At 35.6% G+C, this 18,485-nt stretch overlaps 3 protein-coding genes across 3 annotated transcripts; 1 reads left to right on the forward strand and 2 right to left on the reverse strand.

Annotated features, from left to right (window-relative positions):
• Positions 1-112: 112 nt before the first annotated feature.
• LOC133332884 (pupal cuticle protein Edg-78E-like) lies at positions 113-858 on the forward strand. Its single transcript, XM_061541252.1, has 2 exons — positions 113-165; positions 445-858. Exons 1-2 carry the CDS (start codon positions 154-156, stop codon positions 856-858), a joined length of 426 nt encoding a protein of 141 aa, XP_061397236.1. The 5' UTR covers positions 113-153.
• A 2,981-nt stretch (positions 859-3,839) lies between these two features.
• LOC133332885 (pupal cuticle protein Edg-78E-like) lies at positions 3,840-4,289 on the reverse strand. The gene is made up of 2 exons (XM_061541253.1): positions 4,278-4,289; positions 3,840-4,217 (listed from the first exon to the last, which is right to left on the reverse strand). Exons 1-2 carry the CDS (start codon positions 4,287-4,289, stop codon positions 3,840-3,842), a joined length of 390 nt encoding a protein of 129 aa, XP_061397237.1.
• Positions 4,290-12,929: 8,640 nt separating this feature from the next.
• LOC133332886 (pupal cuticle protein-like) lies at positions 12,930-13,373 on the reverse strand. The gene is made up of 2 exons (XM_061541254.1): positions 13,362-13,373; positions 12,930-13,289 (listed from the first exon to the last, which is right to left on the reverse strand). Exons 1-2 carry the CDS (start codon positions 13,371-13,373, stop codon positions 12,930-12,932), a joined length of 372 nt encoding a protein of 123 aa, XP_061397238.1.
• Between the last annotated feature and the right edge of the window lie 5,112 nt (positions 13,374-18,485).

The raw sequence follows: 18,485 nt of genomic DNA on the forward strand, positions 1-18,485 counted from the left end.
CGGGTTAACTTTTATTGACCACAGCACCAATGAATCGCTATAAATTGTTCGATCACAGCAATGTTCGATATTAATTCTTAACCGAATCTAAAAGAGGAAACACCTCAAGCACCACCACCACACCAACTTATTGAAGAAATCATCAACCACAACATGGCCAAATTGGTAAGTATCGAATATTTTTGCTGGTTTGGCTGTCTGTCAATGACAACCATCAATGGGAATCGAATATTCAAACTAAAAACTGTCGCATCGTAACATTATAATACACCAAACATATATGTGCATGTGTATGTATGTTAGTAAAATCTACATTGTAGACTGACACTGGCATTGTTTGGTATATTCGAATCATTGGGAAACAAAAGGGTTTCTTTGTTTTTGAGGTTTTTGTTCAGTTACACCACATTTAATGCCATTCCATCTCTTTGTTGCTTCCCACAGTTCATTTGCTGTCTTGCCGTATTGTGTGCCGTAGCTGTGGCCCGACCCGATCAATATGATGCAGCTGCCGAGACACGCAGCTTCTCCTCTGACATTAAAGAGGATGGCAGCTATCAATATCAATTTGATACCACAAATGGCATTGCCGCCCAAGAGTCTGGAGTTGGTGGTTACTATGCCAGTGGCTCATCGGCCTACTATGCTCCCGATGGCCAATTAATCACCTTGACATATACGGCTGATGAAAATGGTTTCCAACCATCCGGTGATCATTTGCCCACACCACCACCAATTCCCAATGCCATTCTTAAGTCTTTGGAATACATTCGCACTCATCCCCATCAAGAGGAAAGACAAGGTGGCGCCCAAGTCAAACCTTTCAAACCTGGTCAGATTTATTATAATAAGAATTGATTTTTGTTGTGGCTTCATGGTGTCCTCTGATTAGATCTAGGGTTTTCCCCCAATCCATCTCCCATCCAACCACCTACAGTCCATCCTGTTTATATCCCATCCATCCAAACAACAAATATCCAAATAAAGCCTTTATTTGTCCAGCCATTGTTACATGTTATGAAAAAGAAAATAAAAAAAAAACAAATTAAAAAAACACATAAAATAATAAAAAATAAACGTATTAAAGAAATAAATAAAATTATTTTGTTTTTTTACTAGCCGAAATTGTAAAAAGAAATATTTTTAATTATTATTAATTAGTAGATATTCGAGGATACACTATCCGTTTTAAAATTTGTACCAAATCTGTTTCAGACTATTTGGAATCGTTTTTGAAATGACCGTCTGTGATGCGTAAGATAACTTACGAAGGAGAACCAAGTAACCCTGCACATCAATATTCTTTTTAAATTTAGATTATGTTTGAAAATGTGATAGCTCTTCCAAATAGCGCAATTTTTGAAGAAAAACTAATATATAATGTCATGCGATGGGTCCCTTTAGTCTAAACCTACTAGAACTTTTTTGGGATAGTATCTGGAGAAAATTATGTGAGTACTTGCCATTTTGCCTACCTTACAGTGGCTGAGCCACAGGCGGAATTACGTCCACCAGCGCACCAGCACCGAAGTGCTGTACCAATTGGAGAGCATAAGGAAGGCACACTATCCCCCCTTGGGCAGGGTCGAAACCACAAACTCCGCGAATCTCCTCAATTATCTGGCTGGATCGACAGATTCAGGGACACCTGACATCCGCGGTACGGATAACCTCCGATCCGACCGAAGCCTCTCCCCGTCCGGGCTGGTATCTCAATACATGTCCGGGCTGGTATCTCAATACAAAAACAGACACAATTCACTTACCACGTTTCCGCAGCAGCAACACCGCATGTGACAAGACGAACACTGCCACTGAAAGCAACAACAATGTACAAAAATACGGAACACAAACAATTAACATGCTGTCCTGGCGAACTGCACCATGGCCCCAAAGGACTGCGACAACGGACAACATAGCACAAACACTCAAAAAAAAAAAAGTGGAACCACGAGGAAGCCCACGACGCAACAGCCACCGGAAGCGAAATCGCTCCTCGCTAACCACCACCAGGTACAACCGACTGTCCTTCTCCTAAATGCTTCAGAAGAAAAACTACTTAAACAACTATGGGTCCGATCGTCTTCAAGAACCCTACTGAAATCCCACCCCGTCCCTCCATTCGATATACCCATGTTTGCTAAATATCTAATGTCTTCATAGCATTCCGTCAGTATATGCTTACAGTCTTCAATTATCCCGAACCCTCATAAATCCGTCTAGTACAGGCCTATTTTATGCAGAAACGCATTGAAAGAAACATGTCCCGCCAGTAAGAAACCAGTATTTAAGCCGAAGCCAAAGTCTGGCCGGTCCACTAAGAACATCACGAATAAATTCGTACGTCACCCTCCCTTTGCCACTGTCCGTCCACCTAGTCCTCCACCACGTAGTCCTCCACCTATCAACAACGCAATCCCGAGGTATATTTCGGTACTGACAACCATTCCCATTCACCAGAGCGGCTTGAGTAAATCATTTTCATCCATCTGAAAGCCACTCTTAAGCTTATTCTTGATAGTCTTACATCTCACATCAGGATCAAGCTGCACGGCGCCAAGCAGCACTTGCAAAGCCTCTGTGAATACAGTGCGACACACTGGCAAACATGCTTACATGACGACCCGCTGACACGAAAGGAGATTCTTCTGCCCTAAAACAGATGAGGCAGTTCTGTGCCATATAGGTGCACCATAAGTTGCACAGGCAACAAATAGCCCACCATATATGACACGCACAGCTCGCCTACTCAAGACCGAATCAGTTCGCAAAAAGACGATTGATGGTACCAACGACTTTTTCGGGACATTTGGACAAAGACTACCCAAAATACCAGTCATTTCGGTTGAAAAGCGTGACCAACATCCTCAAAATAACTAATTTTGAGGTGAACCTTTTTTTGGGAGGCTAAACGAAGTCGCGGGCTGATATATTCCATTCTTGGTCAGATTAAAATTCTATATCGGTCCATCCATATGTCCGCCTGTCTGTCTTTTGAAATCACTATTGGGATCGAAATATTAAAGATAGTCCATTTATCGTAATAACGGATATATCGGTCCACGTTTAGGTATAGGCCTCATAATAAAGCGCTGCACCATTTTTGGGATTTTATGTTATGTTATTTCAATGTTGTTTCAAAAGGTTCTTCCCAGAAAATTCGGCCCATAAATGTTTTCGCTTAATTTTCGGTACTTTGGAGTTCCAGTTTTCCATCCTTTGTGTCTGTAATTTATTTTTTCAGATCATATACAAATGCACACTACATGCTAAGTCCATCTTTTGACTTGTCCCTTATATAACGTTTCGGACCGATTTTAGGCATTTTTAACGCCAAGCTCATGATGGCAGGGAATTCCCTTGAAATTATATTTGGTTTGGCTTACAATCCAACTCGATTGATATCGACCCACTCTGATGCCTCGGATCGTAATATAAACCAGATACGATGTCCGGAAAATAAATTTCTGATACCCCGGATCTTAATACAAACCACAGACGATGTCCGGAAAATAAATTTTATTTCCGAGGAAAAAATAGATCTTACAGCATTTCAAAGTAGGCAAATTGAGGTTCAAATATGTCTCAACCTGACCAAGAATTCAGTAATTTTTAAACGAATTGAACGAACGTGATATATACAATGACTTTGTTCGACAGGGTACAAAGGGTTAAAAAGTCAACAATTTCATAATATGTGCAATAGAATGACAAATACATTTGAATATCACAAAATTTATTTGAATGTTATAAACAAATGGACCACATTTAAAATGTTATTATATCTAAACTAAAATATGCTAACTTTTTAAATTTAAAATACATCACTTTTTCACTATTTAATATCCTCCTCCTCCAGTTCTTCCTTCTTGTTGCGGATGTGTGCGTATATATTCAATAGATTTTAATATGGCTTCCGGTATTGGATGAGGTTTTGGTAAATGTTCTGCACTCGGGTGGAAACCAAGTTCATCGGCCTTATATGATAATTGATATAATTCTTCATTATCTGAATAGTAGGCAAATCCACCTTTGGCATAATGGCCACCCTCACCTTCTTCTTCTGCCGTAATACCATTTGAGGTCTCATAGTGATATTTATATGTACCACCGTGATTCAGTTCGTTAACGAAACGTATAATTTCCGTATGAGCATCCCCGTCTTCACTGACTGCAATGATACTGCAAACCGAACAGACGATTATCAGAAGACAAATCTAAAATATTCACAATCTTTTTTAATACATATCCTTTAAAACGAAAGTTATGAAGCTTACTAGTGATTTCATTGTGTCCTTGGATTAACCTCGAGTACCTAAAGTCTAGTTAGTTTATGCGGAATAAATTTTGGTCGATTTAGTTTTTTATAGATTTAGAAACATGGAATGCAATAGCAAAGCTATTATGACACGGAGTGTGTATATGAAAAAAGCTAGCATTTGCTCATTTATATTCCTCGTCAAAGAACCCCCGTAGAAGCAGATCCGGTTTTATTAGAAACACTTCAATTTTTAGTTTACTCTAATTGACATAAACTAATAACCTCTAAATGAAACTGAAACAAAAGTTATTTGAAAATTTTGTCTAAATGAAATACCTGATTTTTTTAAGTTGAGAAATTATATACGCTTTGTTCCCGTATATTTTTAAAGCATCTGCATATTAAATTTGTTATCCGCTCGAGAACCCATGAAGTATAAATATTTAGGATCAGAATAAAAAATTGAATGTTGATTTGACCATATTCTCTGCCCATCTGTTTGTCAGTCAGTCGGTAATTGTTTGCAGAACATTTTCAATATGGGATCATGTTTTGACCTAACCCTCATATATAATTCCCGCCATTTTTAAGGTATTTTTATGGCATTCGATGTATTTTCCAACCGAATTGGGAGTAATTTGCCAATCCGTGAAATTGTTAGGAGAAAAGCTTTTTATTTACAAAATGAGTTTAACATAGCCTGGCCGAATTTGTAATAAGTCAGTAATTTGGTATTTCGTAAATATAAAATATTAGATTGGGGAAAAAGAAATCCATTCGAACGTCGAAAATGTAAATAAAATCGGAGAAATGATCGAAGTTGACAGGCATCAGATATAAAACTGTTTTAAGGGACCCCCCCCCCCATTCACGGTGTCAAAATTTTTTTGATTTAATTCGAATCTACTCTAATTCTAGAATGTCCCGACAAAATTTTAAGTAAAAATCTCAAGAATTCTTGAAGATATACCTGATTTATTGTGTCAGCATCAAGGGACGGCAAGAGTGATTCTCAAACTTTAAACGCATTTCTCGAAGCGAATGGCGGGTACGATAACTCAAAAACTAAAAATCCAATCGGTCCCAAATTTTGACGCGTTTCTCTGGGAGTGTATAGCTCTCGTATGAACTAGGATAAAGCCAATCGGTGAAGATCTTCCTTATTTTTTAACCTAGTTTGTGGTCAAAAATAGGAGATTTTCCAAAAAATATATATATTGAAAGTTCCGCCATTTAGTTAATTGTTGTGCGAAGTCAATCATCCTAGTTGATACGAGAGCCAGACAAGTACTCTTTCTAACACCGTTTGAATTTTCGGATTCCGATGTTCAAGTGAGGAGTTATCATGCCCGCCATGAAAAGTAAGGACTTTTCTTTGATCACAAAAAACAACAACAAATTTTTGTAAATTATTTTTCTTCCTTTTTAAATCTTCAAATATATATATATATATATATATGCGAAGTTACAAACCTTAACAAGCATTAGTATTCATTTACCAGCCAATTTAAAATCTTAAAAATAAAAAAATCCAAAAGGGTGGGGGGGGGTTCCCTTAAACCATTTACACAAATCTAGATTCAAAAAGAAGCTCGATGTTTGAGTGCCACACCAATTAACAGAAAAAATATGATGGATCGAATTTCCATCTGCGATCAAATTCTATGTTGATTTATGCATGTCCGTCTGTTGAAATTACGATAGAGATCGGAATATTTAAGAACTTTTGTACAGTCTTTGCTAGTAATCCTAAAATGTTTGGTATTGCAAATAGGATATATCGGTCCAAGTTTTGGTGTAGCCCCCATATAACAGTATCGAAAATGTGAACAAATTCGAACATATGAACTACTCCGACATAAAATAGTTCACCTAATCGAGAGTTCACTGCATTTCCCAAAAATAATTCCAAATTTCATGATTCGAGCTCTATAGGTTCACCCAAATCTTAATATCAGCAAATTTAGTACCATTTAGTACACATTAATATAAATCCAATAGAAATCATATTTCCCAATTTCAGTTCACCCAAATTCACATTTGGTACCATTTAGTACACTTTAGTACAAATTTCCAAAAATGCTTACATATTCCATTCCTACACCGCAACAATCATCCTATATCCAAATTTGAGGATCCAGATCTATCGGTTCATCCAAGATTTAAATGGTAATTAGTACACATTAGTACCAATTTACACATTTCGTCCTACATAACTCTACTTTACATCCCAACAGTGATCTTAACATCAAATGTCAAGATTCCAGGTCTATTGGTTCACCCAAACCAACATTTGGTATAATTTATTACACATTAGTACGAATTTCCCAAACTTCCTACATAGGCCAAACCCACAACGATCCGTACTACAAATTTGAGGATTCCAGCTCGATCGGTTCACCCATAATTTAAATTTAGTACACATTAGTACGAATTTCCTACATACATAACAATTCCCTAATTCCAAATGTCAATATTCCAGCTCTATCAGATCACTCAATTCCAAATTGTACCAAATTTCGTACACATTAGTACGAATTTCCTACATATCTCAATCCTACACCCCAGCAATGATCCTGACTCCAAATTTCAGGATTCCAACTCTATGAGTTCATCCCAAATTCAAATTGTACAAAATATAGTACCATTTCGTACCCACAAGTAAAAATTTCTTAAACTGAATCCTTACTCCAATTCTACACTCCAACAGTAATCTTATTTCCAAATTTCAGTATTCCAGCACTATCGGTTCACCCAAATTCAAAATGTCCCAAATATAGTCCAATTCAGTACCTTTCTTACACATAGGTACAAAATTTCCAATCCACCTACATATCGCTATTCTACACTTCGACGGTAATGTTAATTTCAAATTTCAGGATTCCAGCTTCATCCGTTTCTTCAAATTAAAATTGTACCAAATTTAGTACAGTTTAGTTCTTTTCCTATAGGAATATATATGTGTATATATGTATGTACATATATGTATATATGAGTACACGCTTTCAAAACCACCTAATTATGTCGACATAACTTCTCAACCTAAACTTGCTGTCCAAATTTTACTTATAGTTCGAATGTCCAAAAGATTCTTTGCTACATCTATTCTGCACTCTACAAATTTAATAGATTTAGCTCCACAAATGATACCAAATTTAGTACTTTTTAGTAGTTTTACAAAAACCCAGCCTTATCTGACACCTTTGGACAAAGAGTGACCCTCACTAAAAATTTCAAGATTTTAGCTGCAGCTGTTTTATCTGGGCGTTGATGAATCGTTAAGTCAGCCAATCAGTGAATCAATCAGTCACTCAATCACATTACTATTTTATTAGTATAGATATATAGATATTCGAAGAATTTGACTACGAACTGGCTGTCCATTAATAAACATATTTAGTTAGCATATTTATTAATAAATGCGTATACATGTATTTTATTATTATTTAATATTATTTCTATTTTTTTTTTTTTTTTTTTTTTGTGAAACAACAATCGGAATTGTGTAAAAGCATTTATTGTTCTCCGAATTTTATTATGAACTTGACATTGAAACAATAAAACGGCAAACCAACAAGTATGACTGACTGTGATTTTTGAGAATACAGAAAATAAAATAGTTTTGAATAAATTAAAAAAAACTAGTTAGAAAGTAATAGATGGTGTAACCGATAGATAAAAAATAGAGTAAATATTTATCGAAACATTTGTATGTTAATTGGGATGAACAAGTGACGGGTCGAACAATTCTACTGTTCATTTCCGCAGCTATAGAATGCTAATATTTCAACTTTTAAAACCAATTGGAGACTTATTTTACGTTATTTCAGATTTATAATTTTTCAAAAAAAAAAAAAAAAAAAACTGTGGCAATTTACGGGGATGAACCTATATAAAAAATGTATGAACTATAAATCAGTGTTTAGAATAAATATAATGGTGTGCCAATTTTCAGCGAAAAAGTTTTCAATCATTCAAGAACAGGAGATGAAATTGTAGTTCCTTTTGGTTGTGAAAATGCCGTTCCTATGGAGAATATACCGAAATGTAAACCGATATATCCAATTTTCCATAACAAACATAATAGAAATAGTAGCAAAGATCATCCATAAAAATTGCGATCTCTATCACCATGAATCATGAATCATTTATGGGGTCTCCGGAAGGGTTACAAATATTTTTTGTAGAAATGGAAAAGGAAAAATGTTACCATTATTGGACGCAATAGAGGCAGGGGTATTTAAAGCATATTTTTCAAGGTCTCATCACAAGGGCGGATTTTTAACTAGCACCGGATTTTTATACAATATTTTTTTAAAGCCACAAACAAGGCTCGGATTTTTATAAAATATTTTTTAAGGATGTGGGTTTTTAATGAATATTTTTTCTTAGACCCAATAAGGGCACAATTGGTGGGTTTTTAAACAATATATTTTTAGAAACCAATTAGATGTGTTATTTTTAAACAATATTTTCTAGGACCTAACATAGGCGTGAATTTTCTAAAGAATATTTCTTTCATAATCCTAACCAGTAAGTAAAGTAGTAAAGTCGGACTGGGCCGACTATATGATACCCTTCACCACTTTGGGTATATTGTACATATGTATCCTTACAATTGTATGTTAATGTGTTTCTGCAACCTATGATAAATTTAATATCATTCAGGACGATTTAGAGTCGTCTGCGAGTCATGGGACAAATTTATGGAAAAAGATTTATAGCAAAATTGATACACGATATTTGGTACGCCGCACTGTTAAAAATGTAATTTCAATCAGACACCCTTTCGAAATATATATGGAAGCTATGGCTGCATCTGCACTAATCGGGCAAACATTAGGAGTTTGGTAAACCATTTGTGTAAAATCGGACAAAAATATATATGGGAGCTATATCTAAATCTGAACGGACCTTCACGAAACTTAGCACACATCATTATATACTCAATTCAGTACGATATGCCAAATTTCGTGCAAAACGAAAAATATACTCGGACTTCGGTGCACGTTTAAAAAAAAATCTGAGATATCTATATCTGAACCGATTTTCACGAAACTTGGCACACATATTTTCGATTTTCACGAAACATAGCACATTTTCGTCCGATTTACGACAAATGGTACACCAAAGTCCCTAAATATCTTTCGATTTGCACGAAATTTTGCATAGCGTACTGAATTAAGAGTAGAATGATGTGTGTTAAGTTTCGTGAAAATCGGTTCAGATTTAGATATAGCTCCCATATATATTTTCGTCCGATTTAATGTAAATGGTGCACCAAAGACCCTATATGTTCTTCGATTTGCACGAAATTTGGCAGTGCGTACCGCATTGATTTTCGATTTTCACGAAACATAGCACAATTTGGCAGTGCGTACCGCATTGAGTCTAGAATAATCGGACTCAATGCGGTACGCACTGCCAAATTTCGTGCAAATCGAAGAACATATAGGGTCTATGGTGCACCATTTACATTAAATCGGACGAAAATATATATGGGAGCTATATCTAACTCTGAACCGATTTTCACGAAACTTAACACACATTATTCTACTCTTAATTCAGTACGCTATGCAAAATTTCGTGCAAATCGAAAGATATTTAGGGACTTTGGTGTACCATTTGTCGTAAATCGGACGAAAATATGTATGGGAGATATCTAAATATGAACCGATTTTCAACAAAACCCAATATCGTCATTCAAGTCTCAATTTGACACATTGTGCAAAATTTCGTGTTAATCGGACAAACATTAGGAGTTTGGTGAACCACTTGTGTAAAATCGGACAAAAATATATATGGGAGCTATATCTTAATTCTAGAGTTAATTCAGTACACTATGCCAGATTTCGTTTACATTAAATCGGACGAAAAAAAAAGGGAGCTATATCTAAATCTAAACCAATTTTCCGAAGCCTAGCACACATCATTCTAGGCATAAGTTAGTACGCTGTACCAAATTTCGTACAAATCGAAAGATACTTACGGACCACAGTGTGCTGAAGGGTATAAAAAGGTGAGAATTTTTAGGAATATTTTTCCAAGGCCTAAAAACATTGAGGTTTTTGTTATTGAATGTTTTTAAAGGGCGTGGATTTTTAATGAATATTTTTCCCAAAAAAAGATGTCAATTATTTTAGCAATATTCTTTCAGGACCCAAAACATGTGTGAATTTTTTTAATGAACATTTTTCCAGGAAGTATGGGTTTTTAAAAAATATATTTTAAGCACACAATAGATGAGCGGATTTTTATAGAATATATTTCAGGGGCTCAATAAAGGGGTTGATGTGCATTTTTTAAACAAATTTTTTTTCAGCTCCCAACACAGTCGCGAATTTTTTAAAGAATATTTTTCCTTGATCAAAAAGTGGTGTGCATTTTTGGGAACACTTTTTCCAGCAGCCAAAATATTTGTAGATATTTTTTAAGGAATATTCCAATATTCCATGAACCAAAAAATATATAAATTTTTTAGGAATATTTTTTTCAGCACCCAAAATATGTGTGGACATTTCAAAGAATATTTTTTAATGTATATTTTTTCAGGAACCAAAACAGGCGTGGATTTTTAAAGATTTTTTTTCCAAGTCCCCTAGGGATTTGAAAAGAAAATTTTTCCAAGGATGTGGATTTTAAATATTTTTTAAGGTCCCAAAATGGTTGGGTATTTTAAAATGATTATTTTCAAATGATATGGATTTTTAAAGAATATTTTTTCCAGTTACAAACACAGTCTTGGATTTAGAATATGTTTAGAATATTTTTTTCAGGGCCCAAAACCGGTTTAAATCATATTTTTTTTAAAACCCTGAACCGGTATGGATATTTAAAAAAAAAATTTTTCAGAACCAGCGTGGATTTTAAAAAAAAAAAATTTATCACGACCAAAAATAAGTGGGGTTTTTTAAAGAATATTTTTTCCAGGGCCAACAAAAGTGTGAATTTTTCAACGATTAATATTTTCAAGACCCAAAAAAGATGTAATTTTTTTAAAAAATATTTTTTCCAGGACCCAAAATTGATGTAGATTTTTAAATAATATTTCAAGGAATTAACACAGGTGCGATTTAAAAAAAATGTATTTTCTCCATTATCCAAAAAAGGTTTGAATTTTTAAAGAATATTTTTCCAGGACCCAACAAAGGCTTCGATTTTAAAATAATTTTTTTTCGAGATTCCAAAATAGTTGGAGATTTTTAAAGAATATTTTATCCAGGGCCTAAAACAGTGTGGATTTTTTATATTTTTCAGTACCCAGCCTAGTCGTGTATTTGTCCAAGGCCCAAAAATATTTGGGTTTTGGAAAACATATTTTTTTAACGGACCGAACCAAGGCGTTTATTGCCCTACAGAGTCCATCGTCAGGGTATTATAGCTTTGAGCAGCAAAGAGTTTGCAAAATCGCGAAATATTGGTCCTAGACCCACCTTTAAGTACACCGATCGTCATTTCTCGACTAGATGAGCCCATCTAATTTGTAAACACTATACAGACCATAGTTATAAACCAATCTTCACGATATTTTGCAGGTAGGATGGGTTCAGGCCAATGAAAACCCCTATTTTTGGTAAAGATCGGTTAATATTTAAGGGATGAAATGGACCAAATACTTAATTATTTTCAGTTTTTCTGTTCGCTCCAGTGATCGCAATTATAGCTCTAACATCGCGAAATTTTACATGAAGAAAGGTATCGAGCCAAAGAATAAGCATATCAATTATATAATCGTATGTACTCGGATGTGGGAGTTACACTTAAATATTTACAGGTGCTTACGTACTCAGATATTATTTTAGTAACCCATTAATACACTAGAGGGCGGAAATATAGCGTTGATCGCTTTGAAATTTTCCATGAGGTTCCAGTTATGGTCAAGAACAACACCTATAATTTTCGGTGATGATCAGATTATAATTTTGGGATGAAGTGGACCGAAAATTTAAATTTTTTGTTTTTCTTTCGAGTCGATCTATAAACCACAATTATAAGCAGAATAGCGCAACACAGCCCACGGTGAAGTAATTACAAGGGCTGTACTGAATATTAGGACTATTTGGAAAATATGTCAGTGTAAGGAAGTGGTTATGTTCACCACTAATCGCCCGTCCAACTTGACTGCTCCGCTCACTGGTTAAAGAAAAAATTTAAAAAGGCACAATAGAGAAGGGGTTTTTAAAAAAATATTGTTTTGTGGAGCCCAATAGTAACCTGGATTGAAAAAAATATCTTATGTAACACCCTACAGTGATCTAAATTTTTTTTCTAGCAGAAACATATTTTTTCAAACCCCAACAGATGTCTTTGAATTATGAAATTTTTCACGAAATAAAATATGTTCACAGTAAATGTATGTTTGCAACAGCGTTTGTACTACCGGCTTGATTTGATCTACGGTGATTTTGTCGTTCTGAACTTTTAATTTACTCGCCATGGACTTTCATCACGATAAGGAATTTCCAACCCTAGAAAAGTCTTGTTACACAGTGTTATTTATTAAATTTGTTCATTTTCACAGTCCATGTTATACTCAGTACAACTCCGAATCATTCGATCCTTTTATTTTTCCATTATAACTATTAATTTCATTTTGGCACTTAGGAATTTTCAATTTGAAAATCTCACTAACTATAGCACATTCTTGGACTCTCTCCCTCCCATTCTCTTAATACTCCGGTTGATAATGATGAGTTCGAGAATATTCCAATGATTTTAAAATGGCCACTGGTATTGGTGGTGGTGTTGGCAAATGACTGCCAATCGGTTGGAAACCACTGGCATCGGCTGTATAAGAAACCTGAATCAACTCATGTTCTGGTGATTGGTAGGCAAAACCACCTTTGACAGCTTGTCCAGCTATGCCCTCTTCCTGTACCGTGATACCATTTGATGTTTCATAGTTGTAACTGTATTTGCCATCCTTTTGAATATCATTGACTAAGCGTACAATTTCGGCATGAGCATCTTCACTGTCGGCCGACACAGCACTGACGGCTACAGCAACAGCAATAAAAGTCAAAACTAACTGAAAATTTCGTTACAATATTTGTGAAATATTAATTCAGTGGTTAAGATACATTTCAAGAGAACTACTTACGAATTTATGCATTTTGTATGCAGTCTTATTTCTCTTCCTTTTTATCGTTGCAAAATGAAATGAAATTCCTTTCAACCAACAAAAGGGTCTGCATCTTTGAATTAAATGCTCTTTGATTTTTATAGAATTTTTGGTGTGGCTACAAAATAGCATCTGAGCATAAATAATTCTATAACCATTGGTTCTATTAATTTTTAATCCGGTTAGAGAATTTGCACAATAAAATTTTTATTATAATCTAAATGTTAAACAATTGTCTCAATATTGGCATAATTTTTAAAAACCGGAATTATTCTAAACAATAATCATCCGGCATATAATAAATAAATCGTCGACACTCGTGCGAGATCTATATATAGACTAGTTCAGAAAAATATAAGCGCTTGACTACACTGCATTCATAACAATCGAGATGGACTGAATATTAATTTATATGTGAAAATTCATTTAAAGGAAATTCTGCCGATTACCCTTAATGACACTGTGTCGGGGTCGCGGTCAGCAGGGTGGGAAAAATCCGTATGGGTATACAAGGCCTCGGGAAGTATAATTTCAAGTTTTTGAGTTATGACGTGACGAATTTGTTGCTGGTAACGCTAAAGTTCGTAAAGAAATATTAATATATAAAAGAGCTACGAGGGCAGTTGGGAAAGTTCTTAGTTTAGTACAAAAATCGTGGTATAAACAGAAAAAAGTTTAGTGTTTTAAAAACTTCCATCTCTGTTATGAAAACATGTTAAATTTTGTTTCGATCTGGCAACTCCTTCATATATATAGCAACAGGTGTTCATAAAAGACGCATTCGCAATTTTTTACAATGGAAAAATTTGAAATGCGTGCTTTCATTGTAAACCAGTAAGGAAAGTAGTAAAGTCGGACTGGGCCGACTATATGATACCCTCCACCACTTTGGATATATTCTACATATATATCCTAACAGACACATATATATATATATAGACCGATTTCAGGAAAACATTCTAGGCTTTTTCAGTATACTATGCCAAATGGACTTTGAACTTTGGTACACCACTTACCTTAAATCGGACGAAAATATATATGGGAGCTATATCTAAATCTGAACCGATTTTCACGAAACTTAGCACACATTATTATAGACTCAATTCACTACGCTATGCTAAATTTCGTGCAAATCAAAAGATATATAGGGTCTTTGGTACACCATTTACCTTAAATCGGTCGAAGATATATATGGGAGCTATATCTACTGAACCGATTTTCACGATACGGACGGACGGATGGATATGCATAAATCGACTCAGAAAGTGATTCTATGCATATTCTCAAAAGGAACCATGGGTCTATCTCGATTATTTTTACCTGTTACAAACATATGCACAAAGACATAATACCCTGTAGCACAGTGTGGTGAAGGGTATAAAAAATTGCGGATGCGTCTTTGCCAGATGCTATATGAAGGAGTTGCCAGAACGAAACTTAGCACACATCATTCTAGACTTAATTCAGTACGATTTGCCAAATTTCGTGCAAATCGAAAGATATATAGAGACATTGGTACACCATTTACCTTAAATCGGACGAAGATATATATGGGAGCTATATCTAAATCTGAACCGATTTTCACGAAACTTTGCACACATCACTATAGACCTTTTTCCCAATTTCAATAGGGTTTGTCCTTGGGCCGAACAAATGCGCTGTGCAAAATTTCATCCAATTCGGATCATAGATGCGACCTGTACTTTGTTTACAATTTAACATGGACAGACAGACGGACGGACGGATGGACATGCATAAATCGACTCAGAAAGTGATTCTATGCATATTCTCAAAAGGAACCATGGGTCTATCTCGATTATTTTTGCCTGTTACAAACATATGCACTGTACCACAGTGTGGTGAAGGGTATAAAAAATTGCCGATGCGTCTTTGCCAGATGCTATATGAAGGAGTTGCCAGAACGAAACAAAATTTAACATGTGTTCATAACAGAGATTTTTCTGTTTATACCGCTCTTTTTGTGGTAGGCTAAGAAATTTCCGAACTGCCCTCACACATTTGAGTGTGAGTTGTTGTTGACGTGCAGGCGTGAGATAATACTGTTTTTTTTTTGGAAATTTGAACTAGAAAGGCACGAAAAGTACTAAAATGTACTAAATATTGTACTCTTTGTATTAGGCAAACGGGAAGAGCTAGAATTCTGAAATTTGGAATGTGTCACACTGATGGAAAGTTAAAAAGATGTACCAAAGGGTTTTTGGGTCGAATGACCCATAAATATACGAAAGGTGGTAAACTTTACTAACGAAAATTATTATAAAATATAGTACAATTTAGATATTTGTGTGAACGGATAGGGCTGCGATCCTGAAATTTGAAATAATGATTACTCTTGGAATGTAAAACTGAGATATGGGAGCAGTTTTTAAAATTCATACTTATGTGTAGAGTAAACTGTACTAAATTTGGTACAATTTGATTTTGTGTGAACAGATAGAGCTTGACTCCTGAATTTTCGAATAAACATTACGCTTGGAGTGTAGAATTGAGGTAGTTTTGGAAATTCGTACTAATGGTTACAAAAAGTACTAAATTTGGTACAATTTGGTACCTATATCCACAGGTTAACAGATATAGTTGAAATCTTGAAATTGGGAATTAAAATGATGCAGTTAAAGAAAATTCGTACTTATGGGTACTAAATGATACTAAACCTAGAATATTGTATATTGCAAATACTTATGTGTACTAAATGGTACTATATTTTGTACAATATTGGATAGATATGGAATCCTAAATTTGCATATATATTGTATTCTTATGGGTACGAAAATTACTAAATGGTACAAAATATAGTACAATTAATATTTGTATGAACGGATAGGTCGGCGATCCTAAAATTTGAAATGGTGATTACTCTTGGAATGTAAAAGTGAGATAGGGGGGTAGTTTTTGAAATTCGTACCTATGGGTACGAAAAGTACTAAATTTAGTACAAGGTGGGTATAGCTTAAGAGATATAGTTGACATCTTGAAATTGGGAATTAAAATGACTGTAGGATTGATGCAGTTACGGAAATTCGTACTTATGGGTACTAAGTGATACGAAACCTAAAATATTGTATATTGCATGTACCTATGTGTACTTAATGGTACTTATGGAAACAAAAAGTACTAAATGGTACCAAATACTGTTCACTGAACTGATAGGGCTTGAATTCTTAAATTTGGAATTAAAAATACTGTTTGAATTTCGAATTAGCATATGGCCGAAGTTTTGACAATTCGTAATAATGTGTACTAAATGTTAGCGAATATCGATTCGGACCATTACCTTGTGGCAGCCAAGGTACGCACCCGTCTTAAAGTTTGTAGCAAAGGTGCGATCTAATACAACACGGAAACTCGACGTCGAAAAGCTGCAAACACAACAGGTAGCCGAGGAATACTCCGCTCAACTTACCCATCTGCTTGAAGAAAGCACTTCTTGTCCCGATAATAGTATAGAAGTACAATGGCAAAGAATTGCCCACTCCCTACAAACTGCAACAAAAGGAACACTTGGGTACCAAACAAACAACACTCTCGTATCAAATAGTGGCGATGAAGAAGATACCCCAGATCCAATAAAAGATGAGTTCATAAAAGCAATTAATCGGCTCAAGAACAACAAAGCAGCAGGAGCCGATAGGTTACCAGCCGAACTATTCAAGACTGGTGGCCAGATGCTGGTCATGAGCATGCACCAGCTGATTAGCACAATTTGGCTAGATGAATGCATGCCTAATGATTGGAACCTCAGCATCCTGTGTCCCGTGCACAAAAAAGGAGACAAGACGATATGTGCCAAATATAGAGGAATAAGTCTCCTTCCCATCGCATATAAAGTGCTATCCAGTGTGCTGTGTGAACGATTGAAGCCAATGGTCAAGGACATCATCGGACCATACCAATGCGGATTCACACCTGCAAATCCACCATTGACCAGATTTTCACTCTGCGCCTATTTGTCGACTATAAAGCCGCATTCGACAGCCCTATTCGTTCAGAGGGGTTTAAAGTCATGTCTGCGTTCTGCATTCCTGCAAAATTAATACGGTTATGCAGGATAACTTTAAGTGGCACAAGGTTAGCAGTTAAAGTAGGAAAGGACCTATCGGAGCACTACAATACCGAACGAGGATTCAGACAAGGTGACAGTTTGTCGTGTGATCTTTTCAACCTCCTGCTGGAAAAGGTCATGCGAGACGCAAAGGTGAACAGAAATGGCACTCTGTACACCAAACAACACATGTTTCTCGCCTACGCCGATGACATCGATATAATGGGTCGAACATTGCGAGCGGTAACAGCCACCTTTGAACAAATTGAAAAGGAGTCTGGCGGTAAACGGCGAGAAGACCAAGCTGATGGTATCAACGCGCAAGACGTCCAGTAGACTCGGACCAACTGTGGAACTTGAGAACTAGAGCTTCGAGGTAGTTAAAGACTTTATATAACTTGGTACCGCCATAAATAAAACGAATGACATCAGTTTTGAAATTCGGAGAAGGATTGTGATGGCCAACAAATGCTACCTACTATGGTCTAAGTAAGCAGTTTAGAAACAATGCCACCTCCTGCCAGACCAAACTCACACTTTACAAGACGCTGATACTACCCGTGCTGTTATATGGATATGGGTACTTGCGCAAGCAGTTCAGGCAGATCTTGGGGTGTTTGAAAGAAAAATTCTCCGAAAGATCTACGGGCCGATCTGCTTCGAAGGTGAATATCGGCGTCGAATGAACCACGATGGAACTGAAATTAGAAAATTTGGAAAAAAAATACTTTTGAATTTTGGATTAAAGTAATCATTGAAATTCGTACTATTTCGTAAAATTTACATTTAGGTGAACGGATGTTCACCTAAACCTTTCTTTTGGAAATTCATAGTTATTTACGGGTATGAAAAATACCAAATGGCTCTAAAATTGGTATAATTTGGATTTGGAAGAACTGATACACCTGGATTCCTGATATTGGGAATTAAAATTACTTTCAGAGTCTAGAATTGAGGAATTTTTTAAAGCCAATCTTATGGGTATGAAAAGTAATAAATGGTACTAAATTGGATAAAATTAGGATTTGTGGAAAAGGATG

The sequence above is a fragment of the Musca vetustissima genome, unplaced genomic scaffold (genome assembly GCF_032173495.1).
Source record: "Musca vetustissima isolate MV318-11 ecotype Yass unplaced genomic scaffold, APGP_CSIRO_Mvet_v1 utg6842, whole genome shotgun sequence".
NCBI classification, from domain to species: Eukaryota; Metazoa; Arthropoda; class Insecta; order Diptera; family Muscidae; genus Musca; species Musca vetustissima.